Source organism: Leucopleurus acutus (assembly GCF_964270905.1).
Source record: "Leucopleurus acutus genome assembly, chromosome: 13".
In the NCBI taxonomy this organism is placed as follows: domain Eukaryota; kingdom Metazoa; phylum Chordata; class Mammalia; order Artiodactyla; family Delphinidae; genus Leucopleurus; species Leucopleurus acutus.
Window position 1 is genome coordinate 28,120,659 of NC_139155.1, and position 18,050 is coordinate 28,138,708.

General features: G+C 41.6%; 1 protein-coding gene across 4 annotated transcripts in view; it reads left to right on the top strand.

Moving 5' to 3' along the window:
* The window catches only part of EPG5 (ectopic P-granules 5 autophagy tethering factor), a 125,244-nt gene extending 107,194 nt beyond the window's left edge, over positions 1 to 18,050 (top strand). For 2 of the 4 annotated variants that reach the window (XM_082852686.1, XM_082852687.1), the window contains exons 36-44: positions 695 to 870; positions 3,749 to 3,934; positions 4,557 to 4,766; positions 5,445 to 5,589; positions 11,046 to 11,288; positions 12,611 to 12,827; positions 13,337 to 13,552; positions 15,259 to 15,373; positions 17,818 to 18,050. In XM_082852686.1, the coding sequence (XP_082708812.1) occupies positions 695 to 870; positions 3,749 to 3,934; positions 4,557 to 4,766; positions 5,445 to 5,589; positions 11,046 to 11,288; positions 12,611 to 12,827; positions 13,337 to 13,552; positions 15,259 to 15,373; positions 17,818 to 18,000 (1,691 nt within the window). In that variant the 3' untranslated portion in view covers positions 18,001 to 18,050. Of the gene's footprint in view, positions 1 to 694; positions 871 to 3,748; positions 3,935 to 4,556; positions 4,767 to 5,444; positions 5,590 to 11,045; positions 11,289 to 12,610; positions 12,828 to 13,336; positions 13,553 to 15,258; positions 15,374 to 17,817 lie in introns of those variants that run through there. The other 2 variants (XM_082852689.1, XM_082852688.1) reach the window with 2 other exon arrangements.

Genomic DNA, 18,050 nt, shown 5'->3' on the forward strand with positions numbered 1-18,050 from the left:
CATTGGCAGGCGGATTCTTTTTTTTTCTTTTCTTTTTTTGTGGTATGCGTGTCTCTCACTGTTGTGGCCTCTCCCATTGCGGAGCACAGGCTCCGGACGCGCAGGCTCAGCGGCCATGGCTCACGGGCCTAGCCGCTCCGCGCCATGTGGGATCTTCCCGGACCGGGGCATGAACCCGTGTCCCCTGAATTGGCACGCGGACTCTCAACCATTGTGCCACCAGGGAAGCCCGGCTGGCGGATTCTTAACCACTGCACCACCAGGGAAGTCCCTGGAACATTTCCTTTTGAGGAACATTCGATTTCTCCAAGGTGCCAAGTGAATGAGGTGTCAAATGCATGAGACTGAATTTATGCTGAAGGCAACAGACTGAAGGGATGCCTAGAGTTGGTTGTGGTTGTGGAAGTGTATTTGAGTTAAAAAGTCATATATTTAGGAGTTTTAGAGAAAAACTGTTCACGCCTGCTATCTCCCTCACACCAGCTGCTCCTTCCAGTCGCCCTAGTAAGTAAATTACCGTTCTTTATTATTGCTCTGCCATCACTTTTTTCCCTGGTATGTGAAAATCTTTGAAACTGGGTAATTATTGAGAACGTTAGGTTTTTAGACTTTTAGTTCAAATTTGTGTTAATTTTTTACTTGTTTTAAAGATAAACCAAAAAGTCTTCAGCTATATTTTCTTTTTCAATTTTAGATAAGCTCTTGCCTGGTGATGACGGACCCCTTCGGTTACACCTGATACATTATTGTGAAGCATGTACAGCACCCAAAATGCCAGAGTTCATTCTGTATGCTTTTCACAGTGCCTACCAGAAACTCCCATGGAGGGACCTGCATCCTGACCAGATGCTCATGGAGGCCTTCTTCAAGGTAAACCCTTCACTCTCTATGTCACAGCCTGGCTTCTTGGGAGCAACCTGTTCACTGTGGATTTTAGGCCCAGTTGCAGTGGGTGACAATGTGGACCCTGCCCGAATTCTGTATCGCCCAGACAGTGCTTGTGTAAAGCAGCATCCTATGGACATCGTTTCACTGTGTTAGTAGATGACTGGACAGCATTTACAGAAAACCCAGAGAAAGATTTTTGTCTGTAATATGACAGTCACCCCCTAGTCTTTGGTGATATTGTCATGTGAATACATAGTTTAATCACTTTGTCACACTCAATCTTGGCGTTTCTGTGAATGCATGTTTTTCTAGGATAGTATCATTAAAACTGCTTCTTGTTAAATGTTCTATTAAAGTAGAATGTAAATCGGTACTCAAGCCATTAGTTTCTTTAAGCAGTTATGTAAGGGGATATTAGGTTGTAGGAGACAGAAGTACATTGTAACAACCAGTAATGCATCATAATCATATAAAAGATCTGAAATGGCCTGGAAAAAGTCCCACTAAGTGTGCGGGAGTTTTTGCAGTAGAAGCAATAGTCAGAAAACGGGTACAGTAGTGTCACTTGCATACCAGTCAGGCATTTCTGTTGTTCTTAAGTTTTTGTTTTAAAAAACCCTTTAATCTTGTCTTAGCTTTTTATGATCATTTCAGTTTATTTGTTCATAGTCACCAGTTCATTTGTGTTTACTCATAACCTAATTCACATTTATTATTGAGATACTTTAAGTGCTTTTTTTTTAAAAAATAATTATTATTTATTTGTTTATTTTTGGCTGCATTGGGTCTTCGTTGCTGTGTGTGGGCTTTCTCCAGTTGATGCAAGCGGGGGCTACTCTTCATTGTGGTGCACGGGCTTCTCATTGCAGTGGCTTCTCTTGTTGCAGAGCACGGGCTCTAGGAACATGGGCTTCAGTAGTTGTGGCACGTGGGCTCTAGAGCACAGGCTCAGTAGTTGTGGTGCATGGGCTTAGTTGCTCCGCGGCATGTGGGATCTTCCCGGACCAGGGCTCAAACCCGTGTCCCCTGCATTGGCAGGCGGATTCCCAACCACTGAGCCACCAGGGAAGTCCCTAAGTGCTTTAATTACTGCAGATCCATAGTTATTTATGACAATTAGTAAAATGTACTGCAGTCTTTTAGTGCTGTAAGTGGAGACCCCACCCACTGCTGCTCTTGTCAGCCACTCCTCTGTAGCTGAGCTCTAAGGAAAGCTGAGGACAGTCATCTTAGTGAAATACAAAGTTAAGAATGATTTTATAGCTAGGTTTAGACTATGAGACAGGCACAAAGTAGGTATTCATCATCATTATGAATATGGAATTGAACCTTTGTTTAACGAGCTGTAAGAGAGTGTTTAAGTAAGAGCGCAGCTTTAGCTATATGACATATTAAATAGAATGGTCTATAAAGGGATGCTATAGACTTTGTATCTCTAGGAGTTTTAGTCTAATGATAGATGACTTTGCCCGGCCCAGAAGCTGGGAACCTTTCTGTTGCATGAGTCTTGCTGGCATAGTAAAGTATGTTTGTGAGGGGGTTGAGGGTGAAGATAGAGAACAAATTATAAAGGAGGATGAAGAATCATTTTCTAAAAGGGAAAATGAGCAAATAGCATGATATAATGATGGTACTAATTGGAAGACATGAATCATCAAATTCCACTGATTGCGATTTTATAAATGGAGTTGAGCTTTTTAATCTTCTTTTTAAAGGAAAAATTTATAGCTAGCCATGTTTTATTTTAAACAGACTTGAAATAGGCTTATAAGAGATAACTTTGATATTGATTATATACTTTAAAATACATTTGCCCCCCATCCCCGCTATATTTTAAATGGGATAATTAAACATTATGTAGTCATCAAAAATTATAAAGACTAATGATATGGGGATATATTTATAACACAACATTATACAAAAAAGGCCATATAAAAATTATATGTGCTAATATAGTAGGTCTCAAAGTATGGTCCTAGGGCCAGCAACATCAGTACCACCTGGGAACTTGTTAGGAAGACAAATTCCTGTTCCTACTCCAGATGCAGGGCATTAAAAATTCTATGGGTACCCCCCCAACCCCCATCCCACGCAAGTCCTCCAGGTGGTTCTGATGCACGCTCGGCTTTGGGAACCAGTGACTAGTAGATATATCACCTTTGTCTTGCCCAGCACATCTGAGGACTGTGGTAGGCTCCCCTGAGCACCAGTGACTTACTGTGGCAGGGATTTGCCACCCTGGCTGGAACTAGGGAAGATCATTCCTTTCCTGTTAAGAATTAGTGGAATAGGGACTTCCCTGGTGGTGCAGTGGTTAAGAATCGCCTGCCAATGCACAGGACACAGGTTCGATCCCTGGTCTGGGAAGATCCCACATGCTGCGGAGCAGCTAAGCCCATGCTCCACAACTACCGAGCCAGTGTTCTAGAGCCCGCGAGCCACAGCTACTGAGCCTGCGTGCCACAACTACTGAAGCCTGTGCGCCTAGAGCCCGTGCTATGCAACAAGAGAAGACACCGCAATGAAAAGCCCATGCATGGCGACGAAGAGTAGCCCCCACTCACCGCAACTAGAGAAAGCCCACACGGAGCCACAAAGACCCAACGCAGCCAAAAATCAAAATCAAAAAAAAAAAAAAAGAATTAGTGGAATAAATAATGAACTCCAAACAAGCTGAAAGGTGTGCCATACATTGAACATGGAAGGAAAAATATTATAATCTAAATTTCTGAGGGCAGAAGGGTTATGAATGATTTTTATAATCTGGGAAAAAAGTATAATTTAAAAGATATATAATTTAGAAAACATTGGTTTCTATACATTTTTAGGATATATAGCTAAAAACATTGTTTCCTTTTAGGTGGAACGAGGAAGCCCCAAGAGCTGCTTCTTGTTTTTGGGGTCTGTCCTCTGTGAAGTCAACTGGGTCAGTGTGCTCTCTGATGCCTGGAATCCCAGTCCCCACCCAGAGACCCGGAGCATGATTGTCTGCCTCCTTTTCATGATGATTTTGTTGGCAAAGGAAGATCAACTGGTGGATCAAACAGTAAGTTTGGAGAGCCTGTGATAAAGACTTGGCAGGGCTCTCTAGATCCTCACTCTGTATGAAGTTGTGGTTTTTAAGTTGTTTCCCTCGTGCCTCTTTCAGTGTGAATATACGCATGGCATACGGGATGTGCCTTCAACTAGGTGTCTGATTTTCTTTTTTTTTGCGGTACGCGGGCCTCTCACTGTTGTGGCCTCTCCCGTTGCGGAGCACAGGCTCCAGACACGTGGGCTCAGAGGCCATGGCTTACGGGCCCAGCCGCTCCACGGCATGTGGGATCTTCCTGGACCGGGGCACGAACCCGTGTCCCCTGCATCGGCAGGCGGACTCTCAACCACTGTGCCACCAGGGAAGCCCGGTGTCTGGTTTTCTTATATAGTTCATAGTCTAAGGGAACCACACCAAATATAAAAATCAATTTCAATTTACATCTCCTTAATTGCTTGTTCTACCACCAGATCATAGAGTTCCTTTGAAAATTGGGTTCTGAATACTTATAAATCTTAATGTGTTTTGCCAAAACTTTGGTTATTACTTTCACGAGTACTCCTAACTTGAGAGATGCGTATTTCTGGAAAAAATGGGAGCTCTGGAACTAAAGGAATGTGTGTTTCATTTTTAGGATTCTCCTCTACTTACTCTCCTTGGACAGACAAGCTCACTCTCGTGGCATCTTGTGGATGTTGTGTCATATCAGAGTGTGCTAGGTTATTTCAGCAGCCATTACCAGCCATCCATCATCCTGGCAAAGGAATCTTCTGCTGAGTTAATTGTGAAGCTCCTAAAAGTGTCTGCAGGTCTTTCCGTTCCTACTGACAGCCAGAAACATCTTGTGAGTTAAGTGGGTCCTTTAGAAGGCAGAGTGTTCTTTAGGGCTGGTAGTAGTATAAGTGCTACTGAGGACTGTCTCGAATCCTGCGAATGGCTCAGTAGAAAAAGTTGGAGGATGTATATCATTTTGGCCTCTTGGGTCTTTCAGTTTCGTTTATTTCTTCTGGTAAGCCTTTACCTACTAGCAGTGTCACATGCTAACGAGGTGAAAAGGATTGAGGGCCGACAGTGAGCTGTGGGTTTACTGATTTGAATGTCATTGGCAGCAGAATGGCAGCAAGTTATGAGCATGAGTTTGAGGTCTGACAAACTCAAATCCCCAACTCACTGGCATTCTGACCTTGGTTTTCTCACCTGAATTGGAAATAATAATACCTTGCCTTCAAAGTGTTGTGAGGATTAGATCAGAAAATGAACATAAAAGTTTTTGGAAAAGTTCCTGGCAAGTACTTAGTGTGTAGTTAATGTTGTTATTAATGTAGTAAAAACTACTACTGGGATTTGGGAGAACATGGGTTCTGGTCTAAGTATTACCGAAGATTTTTATTTCCCCAACACAGGGTCTGTCCTCATATGACTCACTGCTCTGTCCTCTCCCAGTGCAGTGCTGTGCTCCCAGGGAATATCCAGTTAACACTGCATGCATGGATTCATTTGAATGATCTTTTTTTATTGTCAGGATGCAGTTCCAAAATGCCGAGCCTTCACTCACCAGATGGTACAATTCCTCAGCTCCCTGGAACAAAATGGAAAAATCACGTTAGCAGTCCTTGAACAGGAAATGTGTAAGCTCTTGGATGATATCATTGTTTTTAAACCACCTGGTAAGTGACTATGGTGGAGTCATGTATTCACTCAGTAAATGAATTCCTGCTGTGTATAAGGCATCTTGTGATCAGGAAGATGGTCGGGACACTGTCATTCCTGTTTGCAGAGAAGCAGTGGTCAGAGAGATGACTGGACCATAGGGACACTTGTCATCTCAGCACTGGCCAGGGTGGGGTGGCATGAATGGTAAGAACTTGAGGAGGCATAGACACTGTCAGTTGCTGGTGTGAGGTTAACTGGACTGAGGGCTAAGTTAGGTGACTAGATATAGTGATTAGGAGATAACCAGAGACCATCCATCGAGTAGCATTCCTGGATGTTTTGGCTCCTAACTGGGAGGGCACTTCAGAATCACCTGTAGGCTTGTAAAGAAACTTCATATGAGAACCTGTGCTCCTAGCAGTTTGGTGAACTGGACATCCTGATTGCCTCTCCTGCCGAAAACAACTAAGGATGCTGGATAAAATGTTTTTAAGAAACCAAAAATTAAACGTATTGACAAGGTGGCAGAAAATCTCAGAAGTCAGAAACTAAGTAAAAGGAGGAACCCATAAAAGTAGATGGAGTACTGAGGCTGGCTTTTACCTTGAAGGCTTTTGCTGACACTCCTTAGATTAGGGGAGATGATAAAGCCCAGGGCCTGCCTAAGATGGTAGCCTTAAAGGACCTCCTGTGCATTACCACACAGGATGGCATACTCAGGGTAAGGATGAGTTAGAAATGAACCTGCCCTGAGAAAGGAAGACAACAATCCTTAGATTCATTAAACCCAGCAAATCCCAAGCAGGGTAGATAGAAAGAAATTCACCCCTGTACACACTGTAGTGAAAGTGCAGATGCACCGGGGTCAAAGGAACAACATTCAACATTTACAAGGACAGCCGGCTTCTCATTGGCAACAGAGGAAGCTGTAAGATAGTGGAATAACACCTTCAATGTGCTGTGAGGAGATGACTTGTAACCTGGGATTGCAAACTAAGAACCATCTTTCAAAGATGAGGGTGAAATAAAGATGTTTTCCTTGAAACCTGAGCGTGTTTGTCCCAGTGGACATCACTAAAGGAAGTACTAAATAAAGCATGTTCTTTAGGTAGAAGAAGAGTGATCACAAGTGAAAGGCTTGAATTGCAAGAAGGAAAAGTAAGCAGAGAAAGTAGTGAAATGTGGGTAAATATTAACAAAAACTGCCTGTATAAAACTACAGTAATCATCATTTAGGGGTTTAAAAAGCTAAAGCTAACATTAAATTATATGACCACAAATATATGTAAGTTAAGAAGGAGGTTGAGTTAAAAGCATTCTAAGGTTTTAATATTGTTTGGGGGGGGTCAAGAGATTGATTAAATTTATGTCTTCATAGAATATGAATGGTAAAAATTCTAAGCAATTCACCAAAAGAATAGAAATAAAATATGTAAGTTCTAAGTTAGTAGAAGGAGATAAGGATTGGCCAGGACTTCCCTGGTGGCACAGTGGTTAAGAATCCATCTGCCAATGCAGGGGACACGGGTTTGATCCTTGGTCCAGGAAGATCCCACATGCCACGGAGCAGCTAAGCCCATGTGCCACAACTAGTGAGCCTCTGCTCTAGAGCCTGCGAGCCACAACTACTGAGCCCACGTGCCACAACTACTGAAGCCTGCGCACCTAGAGCCCATGCTCTGCAGCAAGAGAGGCCACCACAATGAGAAGCCCATGCACCGCAATGAAGAGTAGCCCCCGCTCTCTGCAACTAGAGAAAGCCCGCACACAGCAATGAGGACCCATTGCAGCCAAAAAATAAATTAATTAATTAAATTTAAAAAAAAAAGGATTGGCCAAATTTTGTTCAATCCAAAGAAGGCAAGAAACATGGAGAAGGTAAGAAAAATAGCCAAAATAAAAAGATAAAATTTAAATATATCGGTAAATGTAAATGGACTGATGCTCAGGTTAAAAGATGAAGATTGTCAGACTGGATTAATAATCAACAACATCCAGTTTTTTATGTATTTATTTTTTAAAATTTTATTTTAGTTGTGGCACACGGGCTTAGTTGCTCCGTGGCCTGTGGGATCCTCCCGGTCCAGGGCTCGAACCTGTGTCCCCTACACTGGCAGGTGGTGTCTCAACCACTGCACCACAAGGGAAGCCCCAACATCCAGTTTTAAGCTGTTTATAAGAAGTATATCTAAAGCATAGGATATAGAAAGCTTTCTACAAGGCAGTCACATTAGATATTAAAATAGAAAGCTGGTACAGCTATATCAGTATGAGACAGATAGGACTGTAAGACAGAAAGCATTACCAAGCCAGACAATCTCTTGTGTGTGTTCCTGCCCTGAAGTTGCATGAAAAACACATATATACATAAAAAACACATATTACTTACATAAATAAGAAAAAAGCATTATTAAAAATGAAGAGAGTCGTTGGAAATTGATACAAGGTTCAATTCACCAGGAAGAAAATGCATAAGGTGAAAATTGACAGAACTAGGAAGAGAAATGTCAAATTTGCTCACAGTGAGGGATTTTGACCCATGTCTCATAGTAACTGATGGATCAGGTAGACAGAAAATCAGTAAGACTATAGGATGTCTGAATAGCACAGCTGGATGTAATGAGTATGTAGAGAATAATATACCCTGTTAAGTCCAGAATGCACACCATATCAGTCTCACATTGAACAGTTAAGAAACTTGACCCATTACTAGGGTTAAAGCACATCTCAATCAATCCCAGAGGACTGGTATCAGATAGACCACACATTCTAACCACAGTGCAATGAACTTAAAAATCAGTAACAAAGTATAACCAGGAGGGAAAAAACTATACATTGGAAATTAAGAAGCAAATTTTTACATAACTGATGACCAAAGGAAGAATAACAACAGAAATTTAAAATATTTAGAACTGTATTAAAAAAATAGAGCATCAAAACTTGTGGGATTCAGCTAAAGTGAAACTTAATTTCATGGCCTTAAATGTTTATATTAAAATTTCTAAAAGCTGAAAATTAATTAGATAAACACTGAGCTTAAGAAATTATAAAAAGAACCACAAAATATAACCAAAATCTGCTTAGAAAGAAAGAGATAATAAAGAGAAGATAAATAGGAGGAGACTAAGGGTGAACAATGAAACTGGTAAATGTATAGGAAAATCTAAATGAAATCTGACTCTATAAAACAGTAATAGTAATGTGTTGTTGGGTTATGGTAACAGTAGGGAAGGTAATAGGAAATTAGCATTGTCTGGGAACCAGTTAACATCAGACTTTGAAAAATCAAGAATGCATGTTGTAATTTGTAAGATAACCACTATGAAAATGTTAAAAGAATATTGAAGAGAGAAAAAGGAATGTAGAATTGGAGGGAGAAATTGGAAGCATATAGTAAGATAGTAGATTTAGACCCACTCACATCAGTAATTACATTAACTATGAATGACTAAGATTGTCACACTGGATAAAATAAGGAAGAAAAAGACAATCCAGTAAAAAAAATGAACAAGACCCTTAAATTGACATTCTACAAAAGAGAATATTCAAATAACCAATACAAAAGAGAATATTCAAATAACCAATAAACATATGAAAACATGCTAAACCTTGTTAATATTTAGGGAAATGCAAATTAAGAACTTGATGGCATACTCTATCACATCCACCAGAATAGCTAAAATTAAAAAGTTTTCAGTACCAGATGTTGGTGAGGATGTGGATCAGTGTTAACTCTCATATCCTGCTGATCACAGAGTAAATTGGTACAACCATTTTTAAATGTTTGACATCATCTACTAGTTTGCATATCCCTCGGCTTGGGATATGCAAACTAGTTAAAAAAAAGAAAGAAGAATTAGCAGGCAATACTGGAGAAATTGATTTAGAGTTGGTCATATGTACTGGGCCATGAAGATTGAATAATAGCCAGGCAAAGGAGTGAAGGGCGTTCTAGAAAGATCTTAATCAGAAGAGTGATGGGATCAGTTCTGGTTTTTAAGAACAACATTTGTTGGCTGTGTTGATGATGAATGGGAAGGGGAGAGGCTGCGCTCTATTAGGAGGCTTATTGCAATCATTTTTTGTTCCCATGAATCATAACTAAAAGATAGATTAAAATCACTATTCACAGATGCAAACTGTTATATATAGAATGGATAAACAACAAGGTCCTACTCTATAGTACAGGGAACTAAATTCAATATCCCGTGGCAAACCATAATGGAAAAGAATATGAAAAAAGTATATATATATATGTATATATGTATAACTGAGTTACTTTGCTGTATAGCAGTAATTAACACAACATTGTAAATCAACTGTACTTCAATAACAAAATAAAATTTTTTTAAAAATCAGAAAAAAATTTATTCACCTGGAATTCAGAGATAAGGCCTTTATTACCAAGAATATTTATACATAAAAAAGTAGATTCACACACATATAGTGCTTTAAAAATTCCTTGCTTGATAATCAGTATATCTTACGATAACATTAAGTTAGGGTTTATTGTACACTGTGCAAGTGGGTGAATTTGGTTTGATGGGTGAGATAAGACCTCCCCACTCGCGTTGACATAAATACCAAAGCCTTGAGGTGAGAAAGCCACAATTCTATTCCCTTAAAACAATGAACCCAACTCAAGGAGAATTAGAAATAGTTGGCAAAAATTATGCCTGATGAAGGGAATTCCCTGGCTGTCCAGTGGCTAAGGCCCTGCAGTTTGACTGCCGAGGGCCGCGGGTTCAATCCCTGGTCGGGAAACTAAAATCCCGCAAGCTGCACGGCACAGCCAGAAAAGAAAAAACAAATAAAAATAAAGTGTACAATTCAAAAATTATGCCTGATGAATAGTTACCTCAACACACCCTCAGTGAAAAATATTTTCTGTTCTTGGATGTGAAGAAGGAATCTACCTCAGTCACTTATTTGCAGTTCTCTTTTAAAATGAATTTGCTCTTTTTCTTGTGTTGTATTCTTTTTTTCACCTTTTAATATTTTGGAAAGACCCAGTCTGTCCATTTTTCTTATTTAAAAAACAAAGAAATAAAAGAGCTGCTGTTAGGAGTCTGTAAAAAGGTTTTTCCTTTCCTTACTTTTATATTTAGTTTTAAATAATAACCTTCATTGTGTGTAAATCATTCTAGAATTATTTACAACTTTGGCATTGGTAGGGGTGGAGGTACTGTTTCTAATTAGTTTACCAAATGACTCCTGAGATCTATGTATTTTGTCTATTTATTAAAGTATCACTGGGTCACACGCTGTAACCAGGAATCTCGCAGTAGTTCCTGCTTTGCTCTTACAAAGTATGTATGTGCCACATCCTATCCTTAAAAGCTAAACACAGAAGGATTTTCCTTCTGGCCCCTGGAGAGCAGCTAGTTTGAAGCACCATTGTTCCCTTTATCACATTCACATCGTCATACCAGCAGCCTTTTGCAAACGTGTTGGCTTTGTTCCCCTTCAGATCTGGACAGCCAGACCCGCCACATGGCCCTCAGCAGCCTCTTTATGGAAGTCCTAATGATGATGAACAATGCGACTATCCCAACAGCAGAGTTCCTCCGAGGCAGTATCCAGACCTGGATTGGGCAGAAAGTGCATGGGCTGGTGGTTCTGCCCCTGTTAACAGCCGCCTGCCAGAGCCTGGCTTCCGTCCGCCACATGGCCGAGACGACGGAAGCCTGCATCACTGCTTACTTCAAAGAGGGTAAGAGGACCGTCATGTCAGGCTCTCAGTAGACCCATCTTTTCCAAGGAAGATTAAAGCTTTGTCTGAAGGAGATACCTTTCCAGACCCTTCCTGTTGAGGGATTGTACTGTTCTAATATCTCTGTAAATGTTGTTGATGTTTCAGAATATAGTTTGTTTTCTTCATAAAGATGTGCAGTTAGCATGAGAAATTTTGGCCCATGTTGGTACCATCATGTTTCAAGGGAGGGAACCTCTAATTCATTTTATGTGGGTTTTGGAGTGTCAGACCAATCCTTTTATGGTAGGCAAATTGTGTATGTCATAGGCCTAGTCATAGTCCTAAAAACAAATGCTATATACCAGAATCTTTATAATAATGATCCACTGTATTAATTTTCTCTATTTTGTCACTTGTTAAAGTTTTTCATATGTCCTCTTATTGTATTTTGTCATGTGTTTTAAACTATTACGGAGTTCTCTTCCCACCTCCCCTCCTGCCCCCCACTCCCGCTTTGTCTTCTTATTTCCTACCTCTAAACTCTCAGATTCTGGAAACAGCCTGATCTGGTTAAAAAGAATTGCTCAGAGCAGTACTTCTCGACTCTGTTACCCAGATATACATCATCATGCACACAATAGGGGAGAAAGAAGGGTACTGGAGTGAGAATGCTAGGAAGTGCCTGCAACCTGCCCATGCCCTTTCTTGACAACACGTGAATAATCCATGTTCCCATGTCCCCCTGTGGAAGGTGCTATGTGTGTCACCATGTCACCCTGCTCCCATTCCCCCCAAAGAATTGAGAACGATTAGGATAACACTCTTGCTCCAAATTTATTTACTGTTTGTTGCTAAAATCAAATTTGTTTTTTCAATTTGTGAAACATTTTCAAGAATTTCTGTCAAGATACGAGTCAAACTAAACTTTGATAATTAAAAAATGCTTATGAAGGATAGAGTAATAATAATACTCCTCGGAAAAGCATAAGTATTCATAACATACTTAAAAATGGTATTAGGTAAAGTTAAAACTCTTAGATAACTGGGAGAGGCAGTGTCTACATGAGATTTTAATGATCATAATATGGTGAAAGAGGTGATTTATGAAAATGCAGCCATGATACCTGACTTCATGATACCCTCTGCACTGGCAGCCAGGACAAAGGCATTTAGAGTGAGGGCTTCCAGTCCAAGCCATGAGGCATTGTCAGGCCCTCCAGGGTCAATGTGAGTGGTGTTTTCTCGACTTGAAGCTTTTAAAGTGAAAAGGTTCATTAGAGTAGTTAAATAGTTTGCTTCTTGCTCTTACCTTTCTCTATCTCTTGGTGTTCTTTTCTTAGGCTCCCTCAATCAGAATTTAGGCTGGGGCCCCATTCTGGTGTCCCTTCAAGTTCCCGAGCTCACCATTGAAGAGTTTCTGCAGGAGTGCCTGTCCCTCGGCAGCTACTTGACTCTCTATGTCTACTTGCTTCAGTGTCTAAATAGTGAGCAGACGCTAAGGAACGAAATGAAAGTGCTGCTTCTCTTAAGCCAGTGGTTGGAACAGGTGTATCCAAGGTATATTGGCCCTCCGGTTGCCTACAGCCGACCGACCCGTGGGATTGGGATAGCTTGAATTTGGGTTTAAGTTAATGTCCACTTAAGTGCACAGACCCAAGTGATACATAAGAAACAAACAAGGCTATGAGGTACAGTGACACCTATTTTAGAAAGATTTTCCTTGCATGGGCCGATTTTCTGAGCAGGCGTTTTATTTCCTAAGACAGGTATTTTGAAGCACCACCTTTAGCTTCCATATCCGTTAAGTAGGGGCAACAACGTTTAGCTCACTTGATTAAGTGAAAGGACGTCGAGCTCATATATGCTGTCTGGCATGTAGAAGGGGCAATAAATGTCAGCTGTTCCTTTATTGTCCAAATACTTTATTAACAGCATTACCTGTCAGCCTAAGCTTTTAAAGTACTAAATGTCCCTTACACTTAAAACTCATGTGTGGACTTTCAGTTAAATGAGAGTGGAAAGAATCTACTCTGAATTTGGTTTTCCTCCCCCCTCTCTGCCCCCAGCTCTATGCAGGAAGAAGCAAAGCTGTTTTTGTGGTGGCACCAAGTCCTGCAGCTGTCCCTGGTTCAGACCGAGCAGAATGACCCGGTCTTGACGGAGTCTGTCATTCGAATTCTGCTCATGCTTCAGGCCCGTCAGAGCCTGCTAGCCGAGGAGAGGCTCAGTTCAGGGATTCTCAGGGCAATTGGGCTGGGCCGGAAGTCGCCCTTGTCTAACAGGTGAGGAAGCACCTGCTCTTGCTTTTCTAAACGGGCCACAGACACCTGCACATACCTAGGGGGTGCGATACTTGGTAGATTTTCTATTTAGGAGCTGAGCTAGGGTCCTCCCAGTGATTAAGAAGAAAACAATCAGAGCCTGATTACATCTTTACATTTTAAAAAGGGTGTTTACTTTTTCCGTTTTAAAACAACTTTTATGTTCAAAGAATTTTTTTAGCAGTGTCTCATTGTATTTTGACTTGGTAACCTGACCACACTACACATTGCTTTTTGTCTTTGAGCCAGTGACGGTGTGCAAGGTTAGGTTAAAATACCCCGGTCAGCTGCTTCACTGCCAGCACTTTGTCAGGGAAACCCAGGTCCCATGAAGGACTCGGTCTAGCAGTAGAAGTTAACTGATTAGAGGGATAAGTAATGAGAAATACATTCAGGTTTTTGTCGCTAAAAATTCCAAGGTGTGAAAGAATTTGCTACTAGCCCCAGTTTATCTCCTAAGACTATTTGCATCATGGTTTTCTTTTAAAGGCCTTATCTGGTTTGAAAGGAATTCTTACTATTCTGATGTCAGCATTCTTATGGAATAGCCTGCTGCAGCTTTGGGAGCCACCCAATCCAAACCAGTTAACATCATACTCCTTTGTGGTAGAATTTAGCAGGACTGTGTGATTTGATTCACTTAAATTGTAAAATACACGTCACATAAAATTATCATGCTAACCCTTTTAAAATATACAATTCAGGGACTTTCCTGGCAGTCCAGTGGTTAAGACACCGTGCTTGCACTGCAGGGGGTGTGGGTTTGTTCCCTAGTCCGGGAACTAAGATCCCGCATGCCGCGCGGTGTGGCCAGAAAAAAAAAAAGATAAAATGTACAGTTCAGTGGCATTTAGTACATTCACAATGTCGGTGCAACCATCACCACTATTTTGTTCCAGAACATTTTCGTCATCCCCAAAGGAAATAGCTACTAAGCTACTAAGCAATCACTCCCTATTCCCCTCTTCCCCAAGTCTCTGGCAACCACTGATGGATTCCTGACTTTATGTATATCCTGTTCTGGGCATCTCATATAAATGGAGTCATGTAACACGTGGCCTCTTGTGTCTGGCTTCTTTCACTTCCCATAAAGTTTCAAGGCTCATCCATATTTTAGCATGCACTGGTACTTATTTCCTTCTTATGATTGAATAATATTCCATTGTATGGACACACCACATTTTATTTTTCCATTCATCAGTTGATAGACATTTGGGTTGTATCCACTCTTTGGCTATTGTGAATAATGCTGCTGTGAAAGTTATTTACGAGTTTTTGTTAGAACACCTGTTTTCGGTTCTTTTGGAATTGTTGGGTCACATGGTTACTCTATATTTAACTTCTTGAGGAGCTGCCAAACTGTTCTCCATAGCACCTGCACCATTTTTAACATTCCCACCAGCCGTGGCTGAGAGTTCCAGTTATTCTGTATCTTTGCCAACACTTTCATTCCTGAGACTGAATTATGTTTTCATTGTTTGGGTGGTGATAATGGAAAGGCAGATAAAGACTCCTTGATCATATTTACAGTTTTCCTGAAGAGGCTAACAACCACAGTAGGTCTGGAGATGTGTTCATCTTATTTTTTAATAGAAAATATGGTATTTATTTTAAAATGCTTACTTTAATCGTCATTTACTTCTTCTAATCCCTCCCTAACACCTAAGGTTCCGAGTGGCTGCCCGAGGCATGGCTGCCTTTCTTTCAGTTCAGGTTCCCGCCAAGGATCAGATCCGTTTGAAGCCGAGCTCTGAATTACATCTGACCCTGAAAGCTCAGCAGGTCAGTAAAAGCTTTGTGGTTAAGGGCTAGAAGTTTTCCACAGGAGGAGGGAGGTGGTACCTGTAGTCTTTACACGTGATGTCCTGGTGATGATGATCGGCAGCAGCACAGCGTATTGTCTGGCGGGCTCTACTAACTGGAAAATGGTTAACGTGTGTATCTGCCTCGGATTTTCAACCAGTTTTTGTAGGCACTTGCCCAGAGCCCTATTACTACCCTTGTAGAAGTAGCAAGGCCATAGGCAAGCCAATCTAGGATCGAATTTGGTTCTGATGACGTGACTGTGTGCTGACCCGTCACAAGCTGGGGCTGGGGACAGGCACAGAAGATGAGACTACAGTTGAGACCAATAGAGGTTAGCTGGGCTTTAACTTGGAGCCCAGGTTCTGTTTTGTGAGTCTGGGGGTTGACCAGTGTTGGCTGACATGGACAAAATGGTAGCTGTGAAAAATAGTTTGTTCTAAAAATGTGGAAGGCTACATGGCAGTGGTCCCCCATCCCCATAACTATTTTCACCCATAAACAGGCTGGCCAGGTACAAAGTTTTATAATATAAAACGATGGCTGGCATTCTTGAGTGCTTACTGATGCCAGGCACTGTTGTAAGTTTTAACTCACTTGATGTTAACGAGTTAAAATTTTAACTCTTCTAATTCTCATAACAACCCTATACAATACGAACTTTTATTATCCTGGTTTTGTGGATGAGGAAATGGAGACAGAAGGAGACTAAGTAATTTGTCCCAAATCACACGGCCCCTGAGGGCTGGGGCTGGGATTCACTGGGCCTGTCCGGGTCCAGTGTCACGCTGTTGTTGCTCTGCAGTACTGTCTCTGTACACGGTAAATGCTTAGACCCCTCAGCTCTTGTCTTTTGCGGCATTGTCATGTCTGAGCCAGCCATGTACAGTGTGATATCTCGGTATTAAGAGCAAAGATGAAGCGAAAAAATCAGCAGGTTCTTCACAGGCATCTTGGTTTTTACAGTACCCGATACTTGTCACCGGCTGATTAGACAACCACCATTTGCATCCCTAATGTTGTATAAGAGCTGTCACAAGTGGGCAGATGAGTGTCCCAGGGGGCGGTTGTGAAGTCAGTGCTATGCATTTCAGTCTGCATTTGAGAAGTCTGCTCTCCTGTGCCCGCCAGCACCTGGAGCATAGCTTTGCTTTAGCTGCGGCCAGCAGGTCGCCCAGTCCTTGCCAGCCTTTGCCGGCCTTCCTTTAGACTTAAGTGATGACATACTTGTCATCAGGGTTTTCAGACTGGAAAGAAGTCAACTTTGTATAAAATGATTATTCTTAGGCAAACTGTCAAAGTAGACTGTTCTTTTTAAAAAAGAAAGGGGAGAGAGAGAAAGAGAGAGACATATGGACGCTATGGTTAGTGGGAGTGCCTGTTCCCACTGATTCTTGTTCTTAGATTAACTCTGTTCATACAGCAGTTAGCTTGGTACCAAAATCCCTTCCATTGTTGATTTTCAACCCCAAAACTTCTGTCTTAAACCACTTGGTAATTTATTTCTAAGCCGCCTGTTCATTTACCATCCTCAGAAAATCTTCTCCCTCCTTATATACTGAGCCAAGCAAATTCCATCTTTTAATCTATATCCTCTAGTGCAGTGGTCCCCGTAAATGAGAGAGGCACTTCACAGTTCACACTCAGAATGCTAGGGGTGGGTGAGCTCGTATAGCTGGAAAACAAAACTCCCTACCCGCCAAGAACCGTTGTTCTGATTTTTTGTTTGTTTTCTCTGAATACAGTCTTTTTCTCTTCTCTTCTCCCAGTATGAAGGGAGGAAAAATTAAAATTATGGAAGTAAAGAATGTTTTTCTTTCTTTATTCCCGAAGAGAAGCATGGGAATATGTCAATTCTGTTGGGCGGAAGCCAGAGGAACTTGATCTGTCCGTTGTGTTTGTTGGCTGATAGAACAACCTTATCATTCACCCTCGGCAGCACTTAGCCACTGGTTTCTTCTGAATTTCTAGTTACACGGTTTAGTACGACATTACTTTGTAATCTGAGAACAACCCCAACTGCAAATTAAACCTGATGCCCGTGGTTTCCGGTTGAGTCTCCAGGAAGAGAGGCAGTAGATGATCTGGCGGGGAGGGCTGCAGTGCTGGCACTGGGGCAAGGAGGACAAAGCAGGAAGACAGCCTGGCTGCAGCAGTGGCACTCTGCGGGGAGGGGTTGGGAAACAGCACAGGCCAGGAAGAGGGAAGGCTGGATGTGGAAGGCGGCAGACGCCAGAGAAGCTTGGGTTGCCGGCCTCCTTCTAATTGTGGTTGATCAGTGCCTGCCTTTGAGACATCTAGTTCCAGTTCTGTAGGCTTCCCTGGAGGCTCACAGTTGCACCTGATGACAGGTGTGCTACACCTGCGGGAATCATGTTATATGCATCCATGTGGTTAACCCTCTTGCCTTCCATGTCTTTTAGGCTCTGAATGCTCTTGAATCCTTGACGTCAAATAAGCAGTACATTGAATACCAGGATCAGATATTGCACGCCGCACAATTTATAAAGCATCCTGGCCATTGCCTCCAAGATGGGAAAAGCTTCCTGGCTCTTCTTGTGAACTGTCTCTATCCAGAAGTGCATTATTTGGACAACATACGATAGTAACACTGAGGCTCTTGATAAACCTGTTGCTGTTTATGTTTACATTTAAC